Source organism: Acanthochromis polyacanthus, chromosome 13, assembly GCF_021347895.1.
Source record: "Acanthochromis polyacanthus isolate Apoly-LR-REF ecotype Palm Island chromosome 13, KAUST_Apoly_ChrSc, whole genome shotgun sequence".
In the NCBI taxonomy this organism is placed as follows: Eukaryota; Metazoa; Chordata; class Actinopteri; family Pomacentridae; genus Acanthochromis; species Acanthochromis polyacanthus.
The window spans coordinates 40802813-40823919 of record NC_067125.1 but is presented as its reverse complement, the minus strand read 5'-3'; the positions used below and the strand labels follow the sequence as shown (position 1 = coordinate 40823919).

General features: G+C 40.0%; 1 protein-coding gene across 2 annotated transcripts in view; it reads right to left on the bottom strand.

The window, feature by feature from the left end:
* The window catches only part of pdgfd (platelet derived growth factor d), a 74783-nt gene extending 61632 nt beyond the window's left edge, over positions 1 to 13151 (bottom strand). The window contains exon 1 of one of the 2 annotated variants that reach the window (XM_051957788.1): positions 12523 to 13151. In XM_051957788.1, the coding sequence (XP_051813748.1) occupies positions 12523 to 12640 (118 nt within the window). In that variant the 5' untranslated portion in view covers positions 12641 to 13151. The remainder of the gene's footprint in view (positions 1 to 12522) is intronic. The other variant, XM_022195923.2, reaches the window with a different exon arrangement.
* Between the last annotated feature and the right edge of the window lie 7956 nt (positions 13152 to 21107).

Genomic DNA, 21107 nt, shown 5'->3' with positions numbered 1-21107 from the left:
TTACGTAATGATCACATAACTCCAAACTGGTAATGTGATGGCACATGGGGCACCAAAGCAATTCAAATTATGATACCATTTGTGAATGTAATTTATGTAGAAAATACAGTTACACGTTTCTGATGTTAAACACGTAAATTCAGTTCATTTTTGGAATTTTCCTTTTATTTCAAAAACCAAAAGAAATTGGAATTTTGCTGTTTTTTGTTGTTTTTTTTCTTCTTTTTTGTATTGACATGTTTGACATGTTTATAAGGTTCGAACAAATTGTATCGAAACATCTTGGAAGAGTAGAAAAACTGCCAAAGTACTGTTCCCAACATGTAGAAACTTTACCTTGTAAAAGCTCGAAATAAACTCATCATCATCTGAGAAGAACTCGGATGGATGGTCTAAATATGAAAAAAATGTGCTGCCCTCATGTATGTTACTAGTGTAGATAAAATAAAAGAAATGCTCCCATGTAACGCAGCCCAGTATCACCACCAATTATGACCTCAGTAATGGTCATAAAGTGGCGTTATCACTTTTCTGACAAGGTCAACAAACACTGAAACTAAATATGCTGTTTGAAAAGCAGAATTTATGGCAGAGCTGTTGTATTGGATTGCACTAGGTTACACAGCTGCTCCTAATAATGTGCTTGGACTTCATAATACATCTCAGATTTACTTGATGGATCAGAGAGAATAACAGAATTTACAGCAAAATCTTTATCACTTACACAATCACAACTGATAGTCATTACATTTTTGTAAACTGTCATGGATTCACATACTATTATACCAAGATTTTGTTACTTTTGTAAGATGATGTGGTCAAGTTGGATTAGTTTAACCTAAATATCATAATTATGCATCGAAAGGCTCAATCAATAATCAGTTTGGTGGGGTTAGAAATTTTCCCATTATTGTATCTTTTTAATTTTTTTTTTTACTGATTCTATTTCAAAAATGTACTCCGCTTCAGCTGCTTTTCTCTATCTGTGATCCCTTTCTGTAGTCTTAACGCTGTCCCACACAGCACTATCTGACTGGTACATATTATGAGTAACATTCTATCAACACTGAAGGGTAAAAGCTAAAGCTCCGTGTTAGTCGAACATTATGCAAAACAGACATAGTGAAGGCCTTTTAATTCAGTTTTGCTTGTTGATTTTAATTTTTTACTGTAAATATCGGATCCAAATATCAGTAATTGTTCACTTTGTTTACTAAGAATCATAGTCTAGAAAAAGAATTAACGGTACATTCCTAAACTGAGGTGTAAAACATTATAGCATAACACACACCTGGTCGTTTTGTTTGTCATTTGGGTACATCTACATTAGATGGCCACATTCTATGTTGCTGTGATTTGTGATTATCAATAACTAGTGAACAAATGCTGCATTTCTATTAAAAAATCCTACATTTCTGACACTGGTATATGGGGGAATGGACAGCCTTGGCAGAGTTCTGCACTCTCTGTGCTTTTCTTGTTGGCTTAGTGTTAATTTTAGATATTTGATGATGGTCACTGTTACTTGGATTCACACATCAGAGTGTCAAATGGAGCAATTTAATCTTCTTTTAAGAGCATTCTATTTATATGGACAATGTTGAGGAATGTGTTGTTTTTGTTTTTGATCGATCAGAATTGAGGAAAAAAACCATTTGGATCCACAGTGAAAGCAGCCTAATCATTCCCCTCCACTTTGATCAGATTCTGTGACTGAGATCAGATCATCTGCTGATGTGTGGTACTATACTTGGACCTGCTCTCCCTCTCCAGAAACATCTTATCTGCACCCCCCTCCACTCCTCTATCTGTGCTGCTTTCTTCCATCTCCTCCTTTATACTCTGTCCATTTGGCTTGCAGTTGGTTTATCTCTTTGAAAGCTGACAGGGCAGAAAAGTTGAGGGACAGGTCTTTTAACTTGGCATATCTCTCTCTACACACCTTTTCCCTCTCCTCCTCCTCTGTGCCCTTTAAGCTCCCTTCTAAACGTTCACTTCCCTCCGACTGCCCCCTCCTGCTGAAATATGAGCACCCCCTCCTACATGAGCTTCACTCCACTCTATTTCCAAGGCATCATTTCACTCTTTGCCTCTCTCGTGTCGCACACACAACACACTGCTCTCTCATCAGGCTGTCCAAGCGGTCACCACCCAGTTTTGTCTGCGCAGGGGAGGAAAAGGTTGTCTGCCAAACATTTAGGGGTGGGGTCACTTTGGCTCACGCACACTGTGTGTGTGTGTGTGTGTGTGTGTGTGTGTGTGTGTGTGTGTGTGTGTGTGTGTGTGTGTGTGTGTGTGTGTGTGTGTGTGTGTGTGTGTGTGTGTGTGTGTGTGTGTGTGTGTGTTCTTGTACTTGCTACATGGTGAGTACTATTTTCTGCATTTAACTATCAAAGTGAGGACATTTTTACAAAGTGAGGACATTCTGGCTGGTCCTCACTTTGAAACAGCCATGTTTGAGGGTGAAGACTTGTTTTTAGAGAACAGGTATGAATTGAGGTTTGGTTAGGGTTAGGGTAAGGATAAAGTTTAGGCCATCAGTTGTGATGGTTAAGGTTAGGGTAAGGCTCTAGGAAATGCATTACGCCTATGGATGTCCTCACTAAGATAGAAGTACAAACGTGTGTGTGTGTGTGTGTGTGTGTGTGTGTGTGTGTGTGTGTGTGTGTGTGTGTGTGTGTGTTCTTGTACTTGCTACATTGTGAGAACCATTTTCTGCATTTAACTATCAAAGTGAGGACATTTTTACAAAGTGAGGACATTTTGGCCGGTCCTCACTTTGAAACAGCCATGTTTGAGGGTGAAGACTTGTTTTTAGAGAACAGGTATGAATTGAGGTTTGGTTAGGGTTAGGGTAAGGATTAAGTTTAGGCCATCAGTTGTGATGGTTAAGGTTAGGGTAAGGCTCTAGGAAATGCATTACGCCTATGGATGTCCTCACTAAGATAGAAGTACAAACGTGTGTGTGTGTGTGTGTGTGTGTGTGTGTGTGTGTGTGTGTGTGTGTGTGTGTGTGTGTGTGTGTGTAAAATGTCGAGTGTTTATTGGGGGATTCCCTTGAAAGGGAGATCCTGTAATTGTGTTGGCGTGTGTGTCGGCGTGGGTGGGCGGGTGTGGAGTATTTCCACGTCGGGTGTCCTGACTGTGACTCATGAATTCCAATAACCTCAGCGATGCTCCTCCCTGCTGTCACCCCTGTGTTTAATATGGTGACACAGAAAACATTTGGAACCAATTTGCATCCTGTCGTAAATCAGTCCATCAGAGCCAGAGCGATAATAAAAGACGGTGTGAGCAGGTTCATGGACAACCAGCCATGCCAAAACTAAATCTGTGTTTCCCTCCATCTCACGAATAAAGAATGAATTTAGGACAAAGCAGTTTAGATCTGGAACAGTTTACTCTTGTGATTGTGATGCAACCTGAAGCTCCACAATAGCTTCTGAACGGACATTGAGAAGGGAACCATTTTGTCAATTAATGATCCAATGGTGAGCTGGACTCATTTTGGAAATATATTTTAAGCCAATACGGATGAGAAGAGAACGTCTACAGTATCATAAATTGGAAACTTTATTTACTGAAAAAGAAGGTCTATTCAATGGACGTCAAGGCCAAACATAACTCTCCACTATTAAAACATCCTTGCAGTCTCTGCTGCAGTATGCATTGCATTCATCTCTTTTGTTGCTCGTTTTATGGATTCAGATGCTAAAGAATGTTTTGATCGGTGGGAGATGGTGTTCTTTGTGTGTCTGTATGTGACGCTGGGCACCTTGAATTCTAACAAACAGTGAAGTACTACACAACCTCCCACACAGTTGTTACAAACATGCTACTGTGAGCACAACCACTCCTGTATCTGCATGTTTCTTCAACTATCTGCATTTTTCTATCCCAGACGTATAAAAGTATTAAATATATATTTCTTCTTTATTTCTCTCACTGCCTCAACATCAAAGGGTGTATATAAAAAATAAATAGGAGCTCATTCATTTTTTATCATATAAAATTGGCTTTTTATGTGTATTTTTAGCTTTTTGGCCTTTATCCTCACAGTTTGACTTTGGAGAAATAACTCTGATTAAGTCTGAGTTTGCTATCAATGAAATTTTACTGTTAGAAACAAGTGATATGTAGATTTAGTTACAATGAAATGTATTGTGTAGTGGGAGACATTCATGTTTCTTTTTTTAACCCTTTAAGCTTCAGTCAATTCCAGCCGTTTTCAGTACAAAAAAATCGCTAATATTCTATTTTTAAATAAAAAAAATTACGAAAAATACAGGGAATATTGGACGCACATCGCGAGGTGCATTTCCTTGAAAATGACCGATTCGTGGATTTTATACCGACTTCAGGACATGTTTTGGACAAAATAGTTTACTGGCTTGTGTCATCTGGATGTAAAAGGTTGGATTATGGCCGTTTTTTGTGGAATCTTTTTTTTTGTGTGTGTAATAATAAACCCGGAAATGTGAGTCGCGCTGTGTGCGTTGAAGCCGTGTATAGAGAACGGATGGATGGATATTCGTTTTTGTCTGACAAATGTGTTTTTCTCACCCGCTGTGGTAATCGCATCTGAAAGTGGTTTATACCGGCGGATTCATGAGAATCTAAGCTTTCCATCGGCGTATAGTGTTTGTATAATCGGGTTTGCAGCCGTCGGACATTCTTGAAATTCCTATGCGGTACACCTACGATGCACTGAAGCGTAAAGGGTTAAAAAGGAAGAACATGTGGCATTACAAATAAGTGTCATATTCACCACATTGTACAAAATGCAAATTCTGGGGTCTGTCTTAGTAGTAACCTCATGTGACTGTGGATCATGTGACTTGAGAACCAGATATGTTCCTTGAAAGGAACTGAAAATGGCAACAAAAAAAATCAAGCTAAGTGTATGTTCATGACAGTATGTTTGAGTGTCATTTCAAAGCAGCTCATTTCATCTTTAACTGTGAATATAACTGGAAGAGTTTCCTGTGATGGAAAAGACATCTTGTGATGGAAATAATTCCACTGCTTCAAAAAGCAAATCACTTGATTTAAAGTATAAAATTATAAACAGAATGTCATTAGCTAATTATTAGATTAGCTTAATCAACAACAAGCCTGAAGTAGTGGAATTAGTTCAACGTCTTTTCGCTTTAGGTTTCCAATTTTTACAGTGAACTTGAGGAGACTTTATTCAGACAGTCCAACCAAATGTGCTTCTGCTGTTAGTGATAGGGGACAAAATCCACAGTCCCTGTTCTGTGCGATAAACCAGCTCAGTTAGTGTTTCTAGGCAGTGTTTCTTTACTGAGCTACTGACGGAGAATAGTGACACACAGAGGGAATTATATACTAAACCCACTTCAGAAGTTATCGACTTGATTCTCCAAAGTCAACCCGGTAAAGCCCCGTATTAACCTGTGATTAAGTTTGGGACATGTTATTTCTCAGATCAAGGACTAAATTGTGCAACACTGGAAGCATGTTAGGAAGTGATCTCCTGTTGCCTTTTTTGTGTTTTATTTGTATATATTTTGCTGGACAACTTCACGCCAAGGTAACGGCAGCAGAGACACAGGCATGCATCAACACCATCAAATAAACAGAAAAATACCCTTTCTGCTATTATTTGCATGCTATTCGGCCTAATGGTGACAGTATATGCTTCACACCTGCTTTTGTCTACACTATGGGAGTCACTACACTCTGGTAAATCTCAGTCTGACCGCAGCTTCATGCGTCTTTATCTCTGCTCTCTTTCCTCTGGCATCTGCCCTCTGACAGGCTCGTATTAGATGAAGCCCACCTTCTTCATGTTTGGCAACTAATCAACATGGAAAGTGATTAAAGGACTATGAAGGATATCGACACTCGACATCTCTCAAACTTGACTGATAAATACTGTAATGGCAAAGTGAACATACTTCAGCAGCTAAAACCAAGAATACATCTAGTGAAATCCACGTGTACTATTGGAAAATCAAACTTCTAAACTTAATAAATTTCATTTTTTTTACATTTGACACTGATGTAGTTTCACAACTGTATAACTGAGGCTTTCATGAAATGGAGCTAAATTGGTAAATTGATTGTTTGCCTATTGTTCCCTTTTTAAATAGTAAATTGCACGCCAGAAATGGGATATTCTGCTGATCTGTGTAAAGCGGGGATTACACTCCTTAGAGGACAGGTTTCATACATATGGAGTAGATTGGTCTAAATATTCTGCTGATATGCATTGCTCAGTGCTCATGTACACCCTCTGAGGACCAATCTGACATCAGTCTTACTCTTGCAGGCCCTCACATACTCATGCATGTGAAGCATGTTGCACCTGTAGTTTATTTAGGATGTCAATCAGGTATTTTCCATTAGCAGTTGAAGCTAAAACTCTCCTGTCACTGACTGATTCTTATTTTGTCAGATATGCAGAGCAGAAAAGCATAGAAATGATTGTCCAGCTTCTAATTTTAATGCTGGTTTATATATATTTTTGCATTTAGATTTAAGTTTTATTTCAAATGAGATTTTCTATAATGTTTCTCACAATAAAACTTAATAGCTCCATCATGTTTTCCACCATAGCATTTTACTTTAATCACACCATATATTTTATGTAAACTGTACAAAGCAATTATACCAATATTTTGTAGATCCGGAAATTGGAAAGTCATTTTATGGACCAATAATTTAAATAGCTTACAGATAACATTTATTGGCACAAATTTAAACGGTTTATCATGTAAATAATGGACATATTATCTTTTAAATCCTAAAATTAAATGGATATATACATCTGTACAGATCAGTCTGAGCTTGCATTACATATTTTTGAACACATGAAACCCCACTAAAGCAAAAACACTGGTTTTATTGTGTGGTAGAAAATATGAGAAAATACATATTTAAACATTTTTTTTGTCGAGTCACTATCAGGATGTTACAACACACATGCAGAAATAGAACAAAGAAATCCATTTTAATATAAATGTCGCAGATTTTCCAAACCAGAATGAACAACAGTTGAAGAAATTCAGCTTTGTCTGGATGAATCACATGCATGTGTGCATCTTGTAGCTTTTTGTCTGCTTCTCTCAATCTGTTCCCTTTTTCAGCACCTGTGATGTAGGTCTTTCAAGTGTACCCACAGTGGATGCTAAATATCTGAGGGTTTATAAACTGAGTTTCACCAAATGTACTATCCTTGTGCAGGTACTATTGTTGTGTCTGTGACACTGTTTTGTCACATTATATTTGCTCACAGAGCCAACAGGGTGAAATAGCTTTTGATTAAAAACAGCTGAAACAGATGGGGGAAGGTGGGAAGATAAAGACAGAAACAAGAAAGGGAGAGATTGAAAGAGGAGGATCTGGAGAGATGGAGTGATATGTATCGAGGCAGAGCCTGATACGAGAGTTCTGAGAGAGGAAGGCAAAAGATAAGAGAAGAATTATTGGAAGAAAGAAGAGCAGGAATCAGGAGGATATGCCAGGGCTCTTTATAAAACATATTGCGCTTTTGCCACCAGCAGGAATAGAAGCTATGTTCTCGGTTTAGCAGAGTAGCCAGTTAAACTCTGTAGCACTAATTGTAAGCATGGTCTCTGCATGTGGCATTGTCTTTCATCTTTGCTCCAAGTGAAACTCTGTGTTGTACAGTCAGGTCCATAAATAGTTGGACATTGACACAATTTTCCAGATTTCAGCTCTGTGCAGCACAACAAAAGTGTTGTAATTCCTAAAACGTTCACCTGATTTGAATGTAAATAACCTCAAATTAAAGCTGAACGTCTGCACTTAAAGCGCATCTTCTTTCATTTCAAATCCATTGTTGTGGTGTACAGAGCCAAAATGCTCAGTGTCAGTGTCCAAGCATTCATGGACTGCATGTGTGTCTGCATGTTAATGTGTGCGTGAACTTTCACACACAAGTACGAAGTGTGTGTAAGTCATACAGTTGCATAACTTCAGTTAATCTTAAAGCCAACAAACTTGAAAAAGATAACAATGCACTTAAATCTCCAGAGTATTTCACACATTCCGTCAAACTCACAAAGTGACCCTCAGTATGCCTGCATTTTACAACAGTGATTTTAGACCACAGTAGCTCAACACATGATGTGCACGCATGCATATAGGGCTGATGCTGCTACCGATTTAACTGTTAGTCCACCTTTCAGCCGTGTATTTTACAAGCTAGTTAGCAGCTTAGAGGCACCACTTGACTCCATGCCACCATCTGCTCAGCTGTGACACAAACTCTGCTACATGTGCTGCAGGCAGTGTTGTAAACAATGGAATCAGAATGTGCTACTCTGTTGGACAAACTGTATGATACAATTTCTACATAACCCCAAGCATCATTTCTATATTATCTTCTGTACAAATGAATTTTCACGTTGGTGCATATCAGACAGCCAGTATCAATTAACCAACATAATGGGCTCTAGTTGGAGCATCTCACAATTCTCTTAGATGCCACTCGAGGTCAGTCACACATTCACAGCCAAGCATTTTCTCGTGTCACATTGTGCTGCATATTGACAATGTTTGACATGAATATTTATTAGAATAATCGTTCAGAGCAATGATCATTAAGCCTGACTCGGTTTAAAAGCAGGTCAGTTATACTGTATTCTAATGCACGTGAAAACAGCTGAACATGTGTGATGGTTTGTGATGCTGCCTGTGTGTGTCTGTGTGTGTCTGTGTGTGTCTGTGTGTGTCTGTGTGTTAGTCTTTGTCCTATCTGGGTCATCTGGTCTTTTCAGCAGAGATAAGTCGCTCCGAGCAAAAAGGCCAAATAGTTTACGTTCTTCTTCATGTTTACATGCATGTTTGTGTTCCTTTTTTTTTTTTTTGCAAATGCATTCCTGTCTCCCTGTCTCCCCCCTTAACCTGCCCCACCCCGACCCCTTTAATGCACCCACAGACACACTTCAATGGCAGGCGAAAGGAACGGGCAAAACGCTGAACAAACACAGGAGGAAAAAACCTTGGGGGGAATTCCTCGAAGTGAGCTAAGACATTCTGTCAGAACATTCACACACAAACACACGTATCCAAATACACAAGGGTGTACGCACACGGGCACATTCACAATGCTAAATGGACGAGGGAAAGCTGCAGAGTTCCTGTGAGCTTCAGGTTCACTCCTGTATGTGGAAAGAACTCTAATCACCAGCAGTCAATCAAATAACGGAACTAAGCTCTCATATTCCACATAAGCTGACTGTTGAACCAAAAACGCAGAGACACACACACACACACACAAGTAGAGATAACTTCTGGGCAGAGTGTTATTGCTAGACTGTATGCAGTGATTTAAAGAGCTGTTAAATCCAAGTATTCAACAGCCACTCTGTCTCAATAGCAACGATCACATTTCCCCATAGTGCTTGTTGATCCAGAGATGAGCGACCTCCCTGTGATCATATCGGTCTGATTTGATATTATCAGAACACATTTGAAAAGCATGTCAGGTGGTTGTTTTGGGAGCTGCTATCTCTTTCTCATTGAGTGAGTGTTTTTTTTAACTTATTCTTTATTTCAATTCTGCAGTGCAAGCTCCATCATACAAGTACAACAAACTGGTACAGCAGTGTGGCAAATTAGCTCCAGTACTCCTTATTTCAGGACCATACAGTTTTTGACATTACAAGACAACATACACTTTTTTTTCCAAATAGATACCATTCAGTTGAAGATATATTTGTGTATTAAAGCCCATTTATCTTTAAATATGTCACTTTTCATTTGTAATCTTGCAGTTATCTGCTCCATATGATACACCTCTTTTAACTTGTTTTTCCATTGTGTAATAGTGGGGGGGCTGAGGATTGAGCCAGGAGACCGTAATCATTTTCTTTGCAATCAAAAGTAATGTTTTAATAGAGTTCTATTACAATTTGGTATAAAACTGGTTGGGAAAATTCCCAAATTGAGTGAGTGTTTAAACCACTAATTTCATTTCTGCAACTCGCATGTCAGACTAATTTAACATTTTTCATTGTAAGGACTGATCATTGACTTGAATACTTGGAAAATGTTCAGCAAAAATAAGACTATTATTATATCTCAAACTTCCAATTTAAAGTTACCACTGAGATGTACATTAGCGTGTATTCTAGCCGGTGTCAAATGACAATTAAATGGAAATTTGGAGAACAATTTCCTGGCAATGTATTTTAAAGGAAGATTATACATTTTATTAAGTAAGTAGTACATTTTTTACTTCAGGAGTAAAATAGGCTCAATCAAAATTGCAAAAGCGTATGAAACTGAAAGAGCAAAGAGCATTTCTACCTGTATCTAATATTGCTGTTAATCACTTACTAATATGAAAAGCTACCAAACTGCTGCCAAATCCTGTTAAAGTTCTGTGAGCTCCATCACCACTGTGATTGCACTTCAGCTGTGACAGAGATATAAAAACACAGGTGTTTAATCTGAGAGCAAACATGGCAAAGATAAAGCGGCAGTCTATGAAGCAAAGAGAAAAAAAATACGTCATTGCAACAAAAAGGCAGTGGCTTAAAAAATGACTTCCAAGACACTCTGAGTTCTAAAAGACACAGTTGCCAGCAATATAGTCAAGTTTAAAACTCACTGCAGAGCAGCAAACCTTCCAGGATATAGAAGAAAGAACAAAATATCCCTATGAAGAATCAGATGTCTGAAAAGAACAGATGAGAAAAACCTTGCTTTACTGCCAAAGATCTGCAGAAGACCAGGATAAAGGCAGGAACAAAAGCAGCAGTGCAGACTTTCAGAGGAACGTTAAACTAGCAAGGACATAATGCCTGGTAACCTTGACCAATAAGTGAAAAAGGAGTAAACATGAACAACAAAGAAACTCAGCATCTGAAGCTTGAGAAAAACTACTAGAAAGATTTATTGAAAGTCATAAAGGTTATTATTAAATGCTGACTTTGAGAGTTAAGTATTTTGCTTATGGGCCTTTTAGGAGAAAGTTTTATTTATCTGTGATACAACGGATTTTTTTTCTTCCGTTTTTCAAAGCTTGACTTGATGTGTTTTCGCTACATTATATTCACATCACTTAAATGTCCTGCAGGTTTGATTGTAACTCCAGTCCAAGACCGACTGTTTCTTAGTAACATTAAACAAAACAACAAAAAACAACTACCAAGGAGATTTTCTGCACAACTAAAAGCAATAAAAGCTCCCATTTCTGCAGTATTGTAAACGTGAAAATTGGTGTTTTAAGTGTGCCGCCTTCTGATCTTTCCAGCTTAATTCTTTTTCTTTTCCCATTCTGTTAGAGAACAGGCACATTTTATCCTGCTGGCATTTTGAACCTTGACCAAATATTGTTGGTGCAGCAGTTGTCTTTAAAAGCATAAACTTTTACTTTGCAACAAGTCATTTCTTTCTTACTATTCACTACTTTTTTTTTATCCTGATCCGTCTCACAGTGCTGCTACACCATCGCTGTCACTCTGTGACTGCTGGGATGTGCCACATCATTTACAGCAGATCCACTTACTTCTGACTATCAATAGGTGTGCATGTGGCAGGGTGCTGTCAGTGAAATATATGTGAATGCTTCACGCTCTGATTCAAAAGATAAAACTCTGATACTGACTTCAAAATGTGATTAGATTTACTGCCACGTTTGGTTCAAATGACTCATAAATGTTTAATCATGAGCAGATGAATGCAGTAACTAAAAAATTTTTTAAAAAAATGGAAGAGAGGCAGTTTTCGAGGTATTTGATAGGTAGCAGAGGTCACGGAAATGTAGGCTATTTAATGTGTAAACTGTCAGACTGTTATTCCTTTTTCATGAACACACACAGTGGAGTGTTTGGTGAAACAGGCCCCAGGAGCAGGCATCCAGGTTCGAACCTAATACACTGGTATTTTCATGTTTCCCAGCCAAAAGCAACCCTGCAGCTGAGTGTGTGTGTAATCAAAGGTACTGCACCATGACTTCAGCCTCAGGGCCAAGTGAAAAGTAAGCATGGCACACCTCCAGGAAGTTATATAGGCAAGTGGTTCAGGGAGTCTGAAAACTTCAACTTCAATGAAGGAGGAGATGCACTGCAGCAGTGAGCAGTCCCACTAAAAGGCTACTGGCACCCAGCTGGCTGAGACGTGCAGACTTTTACTCAGTTTGCTCTTCCTCTTTCTTAATAGCTTGGTTTGCACCTCCTTTACATCACTTATAACGTTTACCACCACTCCGTTACTGCCTCCTCTCTCTTGTAACCAGTTTTCATTGTGCCAACAGGTCTTTCACTAAAATGAACCACTTCAGTCACTTGTCACAAAAAATATGCTGCCACAAGACAATCAGGCAATGCAACGAAAGTATTTGTCATTTAAATATCTCAACTTAATAATGATCACCTCACAGCAATATTACAACTGAGAACTGAAGTAGAAAAGACAAAACCAGAGCCAAAGTTGCATTTATGAAAATAGCACAGCACGTATAAAGAACAGGCCTGCAGCTTCAACCGGACAAGTTACTGCAATAATGAAAGAAAGAAAACTCACCGTCTCTCCTGTTGTTGCCCCTCATCACTTTGGCGGTGGAGACCTGAGCCTTCCCGACTTCAACTACAGTCCCCAACAATAAAACCATCCACATCTGGAAAACCAGCGGTCCTCTCATGGTGCCGACACACTTAAAACTCCTCCAGTGGCTTAGATTAAAAATTACTTACTTGAAATTCCCTGCAATCAACTGTCTGCTTCAGGTTTTCTGTATTTCTCTCCTCTACCCGTACATAAAAGCCACTTGTTGGCTCCTTGTGTCTGACGCCAAGCGCGCACGACGTCCCGACTTGTGCCAAAGTGCCAAAATATCGAAGCGCGTTTTGCCTTCCTCGACAAAGTGAAGCGCCCAAGAGAAAAACTCCGAAACAACTGAAGCGCAGGTGGAAGGTAATATAGCTCCGTTCACGGTCAGACTTGAGGTTACAGGCGCCAAACTTCTTATCACCGTGGAGCCAAAAGAATTCTTTTCAGTCACTGAGAAATATCCCGCATAGTTCCCTGTTTCTATCTAACGCATCTGCACTGTGGAAGTCTGCGCGTCAAACTTTGCCAACTGACTGCTGCGCGCTCACGACGTGTGTGTGTGTCTGTGTAATGTGGGTGTGTAACTACCCGAGATGCTGGGGCGGGAGGTCAGAGAGGCAGATCAAAGAACACCTTCACTTTAGTGGGGAAAAAATCGTCTGTCTTTCTGTCTGATATCGACATGCACCTCTGCCAAGTAAAATACAAAGGAAATACCAGAAGTTGAGGGCAGGCAAGGAAGTTCCTGAAGCTACTTCTTGAGTATTTGAGTCACAGTGACTAATTATAGGATGCAAGTAAATTCATGGAACATTTTTATGGCAGTAAACAGGATAAGACTGAGCACTGACTGTAAATGACCCATTTGTCTGTCCTCCCCCCGACAGTTTGTAACAGAGACGAGTGGACACCTGTGCAAATCACTTAAAGATTCCAAATTGTCTCACCTCCCAATAATTTCCTTTTTTAACTAACTTCAAAAGCACCATGCTTCTTCGGAACAATCAAAAGCAAACACTTTAGAGAGATTAGACTGAAAATACAGGCCCCAAAAGAGAGACTGTGCTTCACAAGTAAATACATTTGTGATCACTAATACACAAAACCTGTGGTCAGGAAGACCAAACTGAGTACATCTGTGACTTCAACAAGCCTAACCGTATGGACATGGTTAGAAATGACCTATGGGCTCTGTCTGTCTGCGTGTCTGCATCAGGATTCCACATAGAAAAAGACACAAGTCTAATGTGAGACTCGTGACGGCCACAGGACTTGGAGTCAGTATGTTTGTCTTCCTGTGTCCTGTCTCTGCTTTCTATTTTAGATCCTGCCTGCCCCTCCCTCCTCTCACCTCTGCTGTTCAGCAGAGCAGCAGATCCTTCTGCCTGCCCCTCCCTTTCCTTATTCAGGATTGGCTTCACCTGCTGGGGGCCTTTAAAAGCAGGTTGAACCCAAGATGCCCCCCCCCCATCCCGGATGGTGGGTGCCTGCCAGGCACTTTTCTTGATTTTGGTTTGGATTTGATTATGTTGGGTTTAGCTTGGGTTATTTCTTGGTTGAGTTCTTTAATAAATTAATTTTATTATTTAAAAGTTGTCACTGTGTCGACCTCCTTTTTTTTGTTATGCTCTACAACGAGCTGGGCATAACAGACTTCAAAAAGACGGAAAAGGATAGAGGAAGATGAGTAACCAACTAAAAAGGTAGTGTCTACAGATACCGACCCGTACGCGAGTCTCGCGAGTCAAGAAGCTGCAAACCACTGCAAACTGTTGAAAGGTAAGCAAAGGTTAAGGTTAGGGTCAGGTTTAGGGTCCGTACCTGTAGTACCGATGCTACGGGTCCGTACCGCTAGCGTCTACCGGGAGTCACGTGACCAGATCTCGCGTATCTGATTGGCAAATGGAAAGTGCCGTATCTGTAGTCCACAGGCTACGGGTACGGGTCCGTACCTCTAGCAACAACCAACTAAAATCTGTGGAAACACTGCTGCAGCAGTAATCAGGAGGTATAAAAAGAGTCAGAGTGCCACTAATCAGGGCTTATGTTGTTCTAAAATAACTACCACTACTTGCACAATTTTGCTCTGATAAGCAGCAGACAGGCAAATGCTTCAGAATTAGCACAAGGGTCATCACTGAAAATTGGCACAGTGCATAGCTATAATTCATAAGAACACTGGCCAAGAAAAAAGCTTTTGTTTTGGTACTGCGAGATAAAATTTACTGAAGAAACGTGAAAACACACGAAAAAAAATCTGATGAAGAACGGTGCAGTCTGTGGTCAGATGAGATGGAAATAAATTAGTTTGACTCAGATTAGATCCACAATGTTTGGCAGTAAAGTAGCCAGGTCTGTCACAGTGAATACATAGTCCTGACATTGTAGCACAGTGTGATGATATGGGGCTGAATCAGTGCAAAAGGGGAGATGACCGTTACAGGTGGCACCATGAATGTAGAGGGATGTGTTGGCTGACAGGATGACTCTCATCAGCAGGCAATCGAGCCTGTCCTCAAACCAAAAACGACCACATAGGTCGTCTGTACACGCCCGTATTACAACCCAGTGTTACGTTTTGACGTATGTGACCTCTAGTGGTTGAGTAAATATCGACACTCTGGAGTCGCAGGTGAAACGCCATCATGAACAAACTTTTATCTAACACTATCCCTGTCCCTATCCCTAACCCTAACCTTAACCATAACCCTAAAAACATGTTGGGAAAGTGAGAAAAAAAGCCGTTTTGCGACGGAAAAGCCGTTTCGTGAATTAAATCGTAAATTAAATGCGTTCGTTTTCCCCATAGGGGCGCAAACGTTCATACGACCGCATAGGTTGTATTCCGGTGCACGGTGCAAACGACCGATGTGGTCGTATGAATTGGAGGACTTGTTGGCAATCGATTGAAGTGGAATATTTCAGCATATTAATGATCCACACTGCCAGCATCACATAAAAGTTTCTAAAGAAGAGAAAAGTGAAAACTATGACCTGAGCCAGCATGTTGCCTGACTTGAATCCAAAAGAACACCTTTGGGATTTTATAAAGAGAGAGGCAGAGCAGCACAACGCTTCCAGCAAAAAGCAGCTGAAAATAATTGTCTCTGGAGAATGTCAGAACATCTCTCCAGAAATTTGGTATCTCAATGCCAAGAAGGATTAAGTCTATCTGTCAAAAATGAAGTTGGACCTATGAAGTACAGGGGAAAAAGATCTTAATCTCAACAGTGAAAGTTGGACTGACTTTTCTTGATGCTAATACAATAAATCTAAGCTGTTAATTTTTCATTGGACAGAAGTGCAAATGCATTTTTGTTCAACTAAGATTTAAATTCAATGACGCTAAGGTGAAAACATTTTGAATCATTTGACATTACAGTGATAATGCACAGAGATGTCTTCACTTCTGTTGTCTACTGTTTCTTCTTCTTCTTCAGGTAACTCACTTTTTAAAATGTAGAGTTGCGACTTATCTGACACAATACAGGTTTACATAATAAATCCTAGAAAAGGATTGTCAAGAATCATTCAATAGGCAGCTTTAAGTAAATGCAGACCATTTCAGACAGGCATTGTTTGAAGGAATTGCAGAAAGTAAATTTCAAAGTGATTTATCCACCGCTGTGAAATGTCAAGGTTTGACATGCTTTATTTGCAGTGAAACAAGGCAGTTCCTTCAACATTTCATCATGGAGTTTGTAAATGTGTTTCTGAGAGACTTAATTCCCCTTAAGGCACACTCTCAGACGAGGTTAATCATCCCCTTGGTTTAGCTGCTGTTTTTGTCACCTTCTCACTCACTCACACTGTTAGCAACTCCACTTTCATTTCTTGTCAACCATGTCCACGCACACCATCACAACTAATTCTGAGAATTATTTAGACTTTATGGGATGAACTTGCCAACTTAAGGTTTCTGCCGATTCAGCACAAAGCCCTTCCATTACCCAGCAATTGGCTGAAGACTAATGCAGCACCTTTAAAAGTTGGAACCACTTAGGGAATTATACAGGATATTAATAGAGAGAGGAAATTAATTAAAATTAAAAGCTATTAGACTACCCTGCCGAGCTTCAAAGGCATATGCACCCGGGGAGTGAATTTGTAAGTACACATAAAGATCGCTGGCAGGCACAAAAGTATCATACACCATGAACACACACACACACACACACACACACACACACACACACACACACACACACACACACTTGATTCTTCTTACTGCGTTGAAGCTGTAACCTGCCAAAGCGGCAATAACACCCAGACCATGTGATAACTGACGTAACTGGAAGTACGGTAAATGCTACTTTACAATAAGGATGTGCTGTAATACTGGCTTTAATGTGGAGTCAGAGCATTAATACTGTTCAGTGGATTACAGCGCAATGCCAGTAGCAGATATACTCATAATCTTTCTCTTACTGTATTTTCCACGCCTCTTCCTTTCAATGTGTGTGTGTGTGTGTGTGTCCTCAGCATGTGTCGGCTTGAATGATCTTGCATCTGTCTTGTCTTCCCTGAAGAAACTACACAGTGCATAGAAGTACCCCATAACCACTGTATGTGTTATATGTGTGTGTTAATGTGTATATATGTGTGTGTGTGTGTGTGTGTGTGTATATAAAGTACATACATATATGTATGTATGTATTGGACAGGTTGTCAGTCTATCAAAGGCCTAGGCAAAGAGTCAAACAAGCTCAGTCACATTTACCCTTGTGGATAGTTTTAGAATTGACAGTTAACGGTAGCATGGTTTTGGACTGTGGAATCTGGATAACCTTGCCAGCAAGTTGATTTCTCATGATATTTGTGAGTTCACAAATCTCTCAAGAAACCATCTTGCTCCGCTCCCACATTCACTGTTCGTACAGAGCCAAGTTGGCACGGGCCAATCACGCAGCAGTATTCGTGTGTGGGGCGGGATATCCGGGTGTGAAGACGACACCAAGCGCCAGTAGATCAAAACAAACAAGACAACGGAGGACAACGATCGTGTAGATGCTGCTATTAAGTCAGTTTTAGCTGAATCTCGTATCGCTTCTTTGAAGGAAGAACAACGAGAGGCGCTTTGCTCATTTCTGGATGGTAAAGATGTTTGTGCTTTTTTACCTACGGGTTTTGGTCAGAGTTTAATCTACCAATTGGCTCCGCTCGTTGTGAAGATCCCGCGATTGGCTAAAAACAAACCTGTCAGAGGCGGGACATACTGTTGCATTGTCCAATCCGTGCCTCTTTCCTCTGAACGGATTTACATGGAGCGGTCCCAGATTGATATTGTGGAGTACTATCAAGTACTACACAATTATTAATCTGGCTATTGCCAGGTTAGAATCTGGAGTACCCGGAGAAAACCCACACATGCTCAGGGAGAACATACAAACTCCATGCAGAAAGATCTCAGGCAGGGATGCGAACCAGGGTTCTTGTAGTGTCAAGGTGAACATGCAAACCACTGAGGCACTGTGCAGCAGTTTTTATTTTTTCTAACTCTGTAGTGGAATTGTTCATGGAAAAATCACAGACTATTTTTTTTCAAAGCAGAATTGTTTATCTGTTTAACACGCTTCTCTAATGCATTATTTTGTTATTATTAATATTTTTTATTAATAAACATTTATTACTTTAGAAGATGTGATTAGGTTGTTCTAGTTATCTTGGAGGACCTACAAAAGCTTCCTCTGTTGATTTCAGCTGCCTCATTGGTCTCCTCATATAATCTCAGACTGAATCTATAATGGAGAGATCAATGTGCTACGAGGGCCACAGTATCTGTTGGAGAGCTCCTTCTTCTTTTTGTCACCAAAGTTGGTTCTTTAGGAGTCTGACTGTATGCTAGAGGTTGTTGTCATGTGCTTCAGAATGAATTTGAGGCTGATAGTATGCCTTCTTGAATGCATACCATAATGGGTACGAATCCACACATCTAAAGTGTCTAAAACTTGTGGACTGTACTCACTGTGCTCTAATTCCACCCATCACACTTAAGCAGATGAAGTCAATGATACTGTTAGTACTTGTATGTTCCTGATAATCCAGGGTTCTTGGACACAAATTCATGCTAATTCATGCTCCCCGACTCTAAAGTGTTTGACAAACAAGGGTAATTTCAAAGACGTAGGTGCGTTTCACTTCTCTCTGTTCCGCACACACGCACCGTTAGAAGTTGTTATAATGGAGTGTCTGGTTTTGGTCCAACCGGGCTGTCTTCCCAGAATTGGTGTGGTCCTGATAATAAATCCTTGAATGTGTGTGTACATGCAAACGCACATATGTGTGTGTGTGAGTACCTGGTCAGAAAAATGACGTACTTATTTTATGAAAACAGATCTCTTCAGGTGGTGGTTTTGGAGCCAGTGTCTGGTCCATCATGATATGACTTTGGCAAAAAAGAGAGAAAAGAGATGGAAAGGAGAGTGAAAATTTCAGAAAGGGATTAAAAGAAAGGAGAAAGGGGATACAGAACAGGAGAATGATAGAGGGTCTTTGTTACATTTGGGAATGAAATACTAACACCCAACTCAAAATGAGGTCAAACTGTTCTTTTTGGAGAAAGTGAAGACACCAAAGGAAAGAAAGGGAGATTAAGTCGATGTCGAGCGACAGATGGTTTAGCCAGTCAGTCAGATGCTTTTTAGGCAACATATGTATTCGTTTTTATGTCTGAGAATGTGTCTGTCTCTGTAATATCATTTAGTGGACAACAATGTAACGGACACACAGTGTGTGTGTGTGTGTGTGTGTGTGTGTGTGTGTGTGTGTGTGTGTGTGTGTGTGTGTGTGTGTGTGTGTGTGTGTGTGTGTGTGTGTGTGTGTGTGTGTGTGTGTGTGTGTGTGTGTGTACTTGTTTCTGCTATTCCGGTGGGGACTTTGACCTGACTATTTGCTATAAAGGTGGGGACTTGTCTTATGGTGGGGACCTAAAATGAGGTCCCCACGGGCGGCAACACCGTTTTCTTGGCCATATTGTTGTTAATAAAAAATGTAAAAGTGCAAAAACGTTTGTTTAGGGTTAGGCATTGATTTGGTGATGGTTAGGGTTAGGGTAAGGGTTAGGAGTTAGATATGAATGGGAGTCAATGGTAAGTCCCCACCGGTATAGAAAAACAAACATGTATGTGTGTGTGTGTGTGTGTGTGTTCGCTTGCTCTCAACAGAGACAAAAGCATAGACTTGCAGCCAAGAAAACCTAAAAACTGTTTGCGTTAGTGACGGCTTTGTGCCTCCAGGATAACAGTGGCCTACATGTTTACACAAATGTTGATCTCAATTGTTGTTTGCAATCAATTGTCAACTGATCATAAATAACTCTGGTTATATTTTAGTGAAAACTGACTCACATGCGGAACAGATATCCAAGAAATGTCTTTTATAAGTAAATACTCCTGTGATCACTGGTCTGAACTACCTACAAATTATTTGTTGTTCTTTTCTTAAAAGTTTTTGTCTGTTTACTATCAGCTATCCTTTTGTCTTTCCTCTTTACTCTCATCCCAACCAGCTGAGGCAGATATCATCCTATCTGTGCCTGGTTCTGCCGGAGGTTTAGAAAAGTTCTTCTTTCCACATTTGTCATGTGTTTGCTGAAAGGGAATCCAAAGGACACGATGCATATGTTGGGATCTCTGTGTGGTTTTCTTCACCTTACTACTGAAGCATCTTGAGATGAATTGGCCCTGTATAATTAAATTAACCTGAACTGGATCTCGGTAGAAATGTGCAAATGTAAAAATCTGATCTTACTTATGAAGCTAAAAACATTTTGGCTGCAAATGTCAAGGTCTCTGCAGACAGATTAATCCTATCAATCACCTCGATGCCACTAATCAAAGGCAAAGAGGGCAAAGTGTGCTGTCCTTCTCCTTTCCTTCTTCACTTACTTCTTCCTTTTCATCTCATCCCTGCTTACCGCTTCATCCTTGCATCTCTTGGCTTAATGTCAGATGAAGGAGGATTAGTTTTTGTCCAAGGAAACATGCCCAGTGTTTTAGTGTGGATATTTGTGTGGGTGTGTAGCCAGTGTGCACTGTGGGATGTGTGCACCTACCAGCTTGGGAGCCACAATGCAAGTACTGAAGTAAGCTTTACTCATTAACCAGTACATGTCAAAAGGAATACGTAAAATGTTAGGAGTTGTAGACTTGGCAGCACAAGTAAAAAAGACAGTACTGTGGCTTTGCAGTGGTGGAATTTTGAGTGTGTGGGTTTAAATTGTGCATGTAAGTGTTTGGAGTATATTGTTCAGACAGAAGTGCAGCCACAGTGAATTATGTTGCACAAATGTTCTGAGACGTGTGGTTGTTTTCATAGTTATTGTCTGCAGTAAATCCTTGCTCCTTTTGCTGATTTTCTCTTTTTTTTGTAAGTGAAAACGACTGAAGCTGACCACAGCAGCTAGGAGGCTTTGAAGGAAGAAACTTGACAGGTTTTAACAGCTACTTTCAAGCCTCTTTGCTCTTCCACACTAAAAACATTCATTTTGAGTTGGAGTGTCACTTTAAATTTTCATTTTCTGCTCCCCATCCGTATATGAGTTGATAAATGGATCTTTT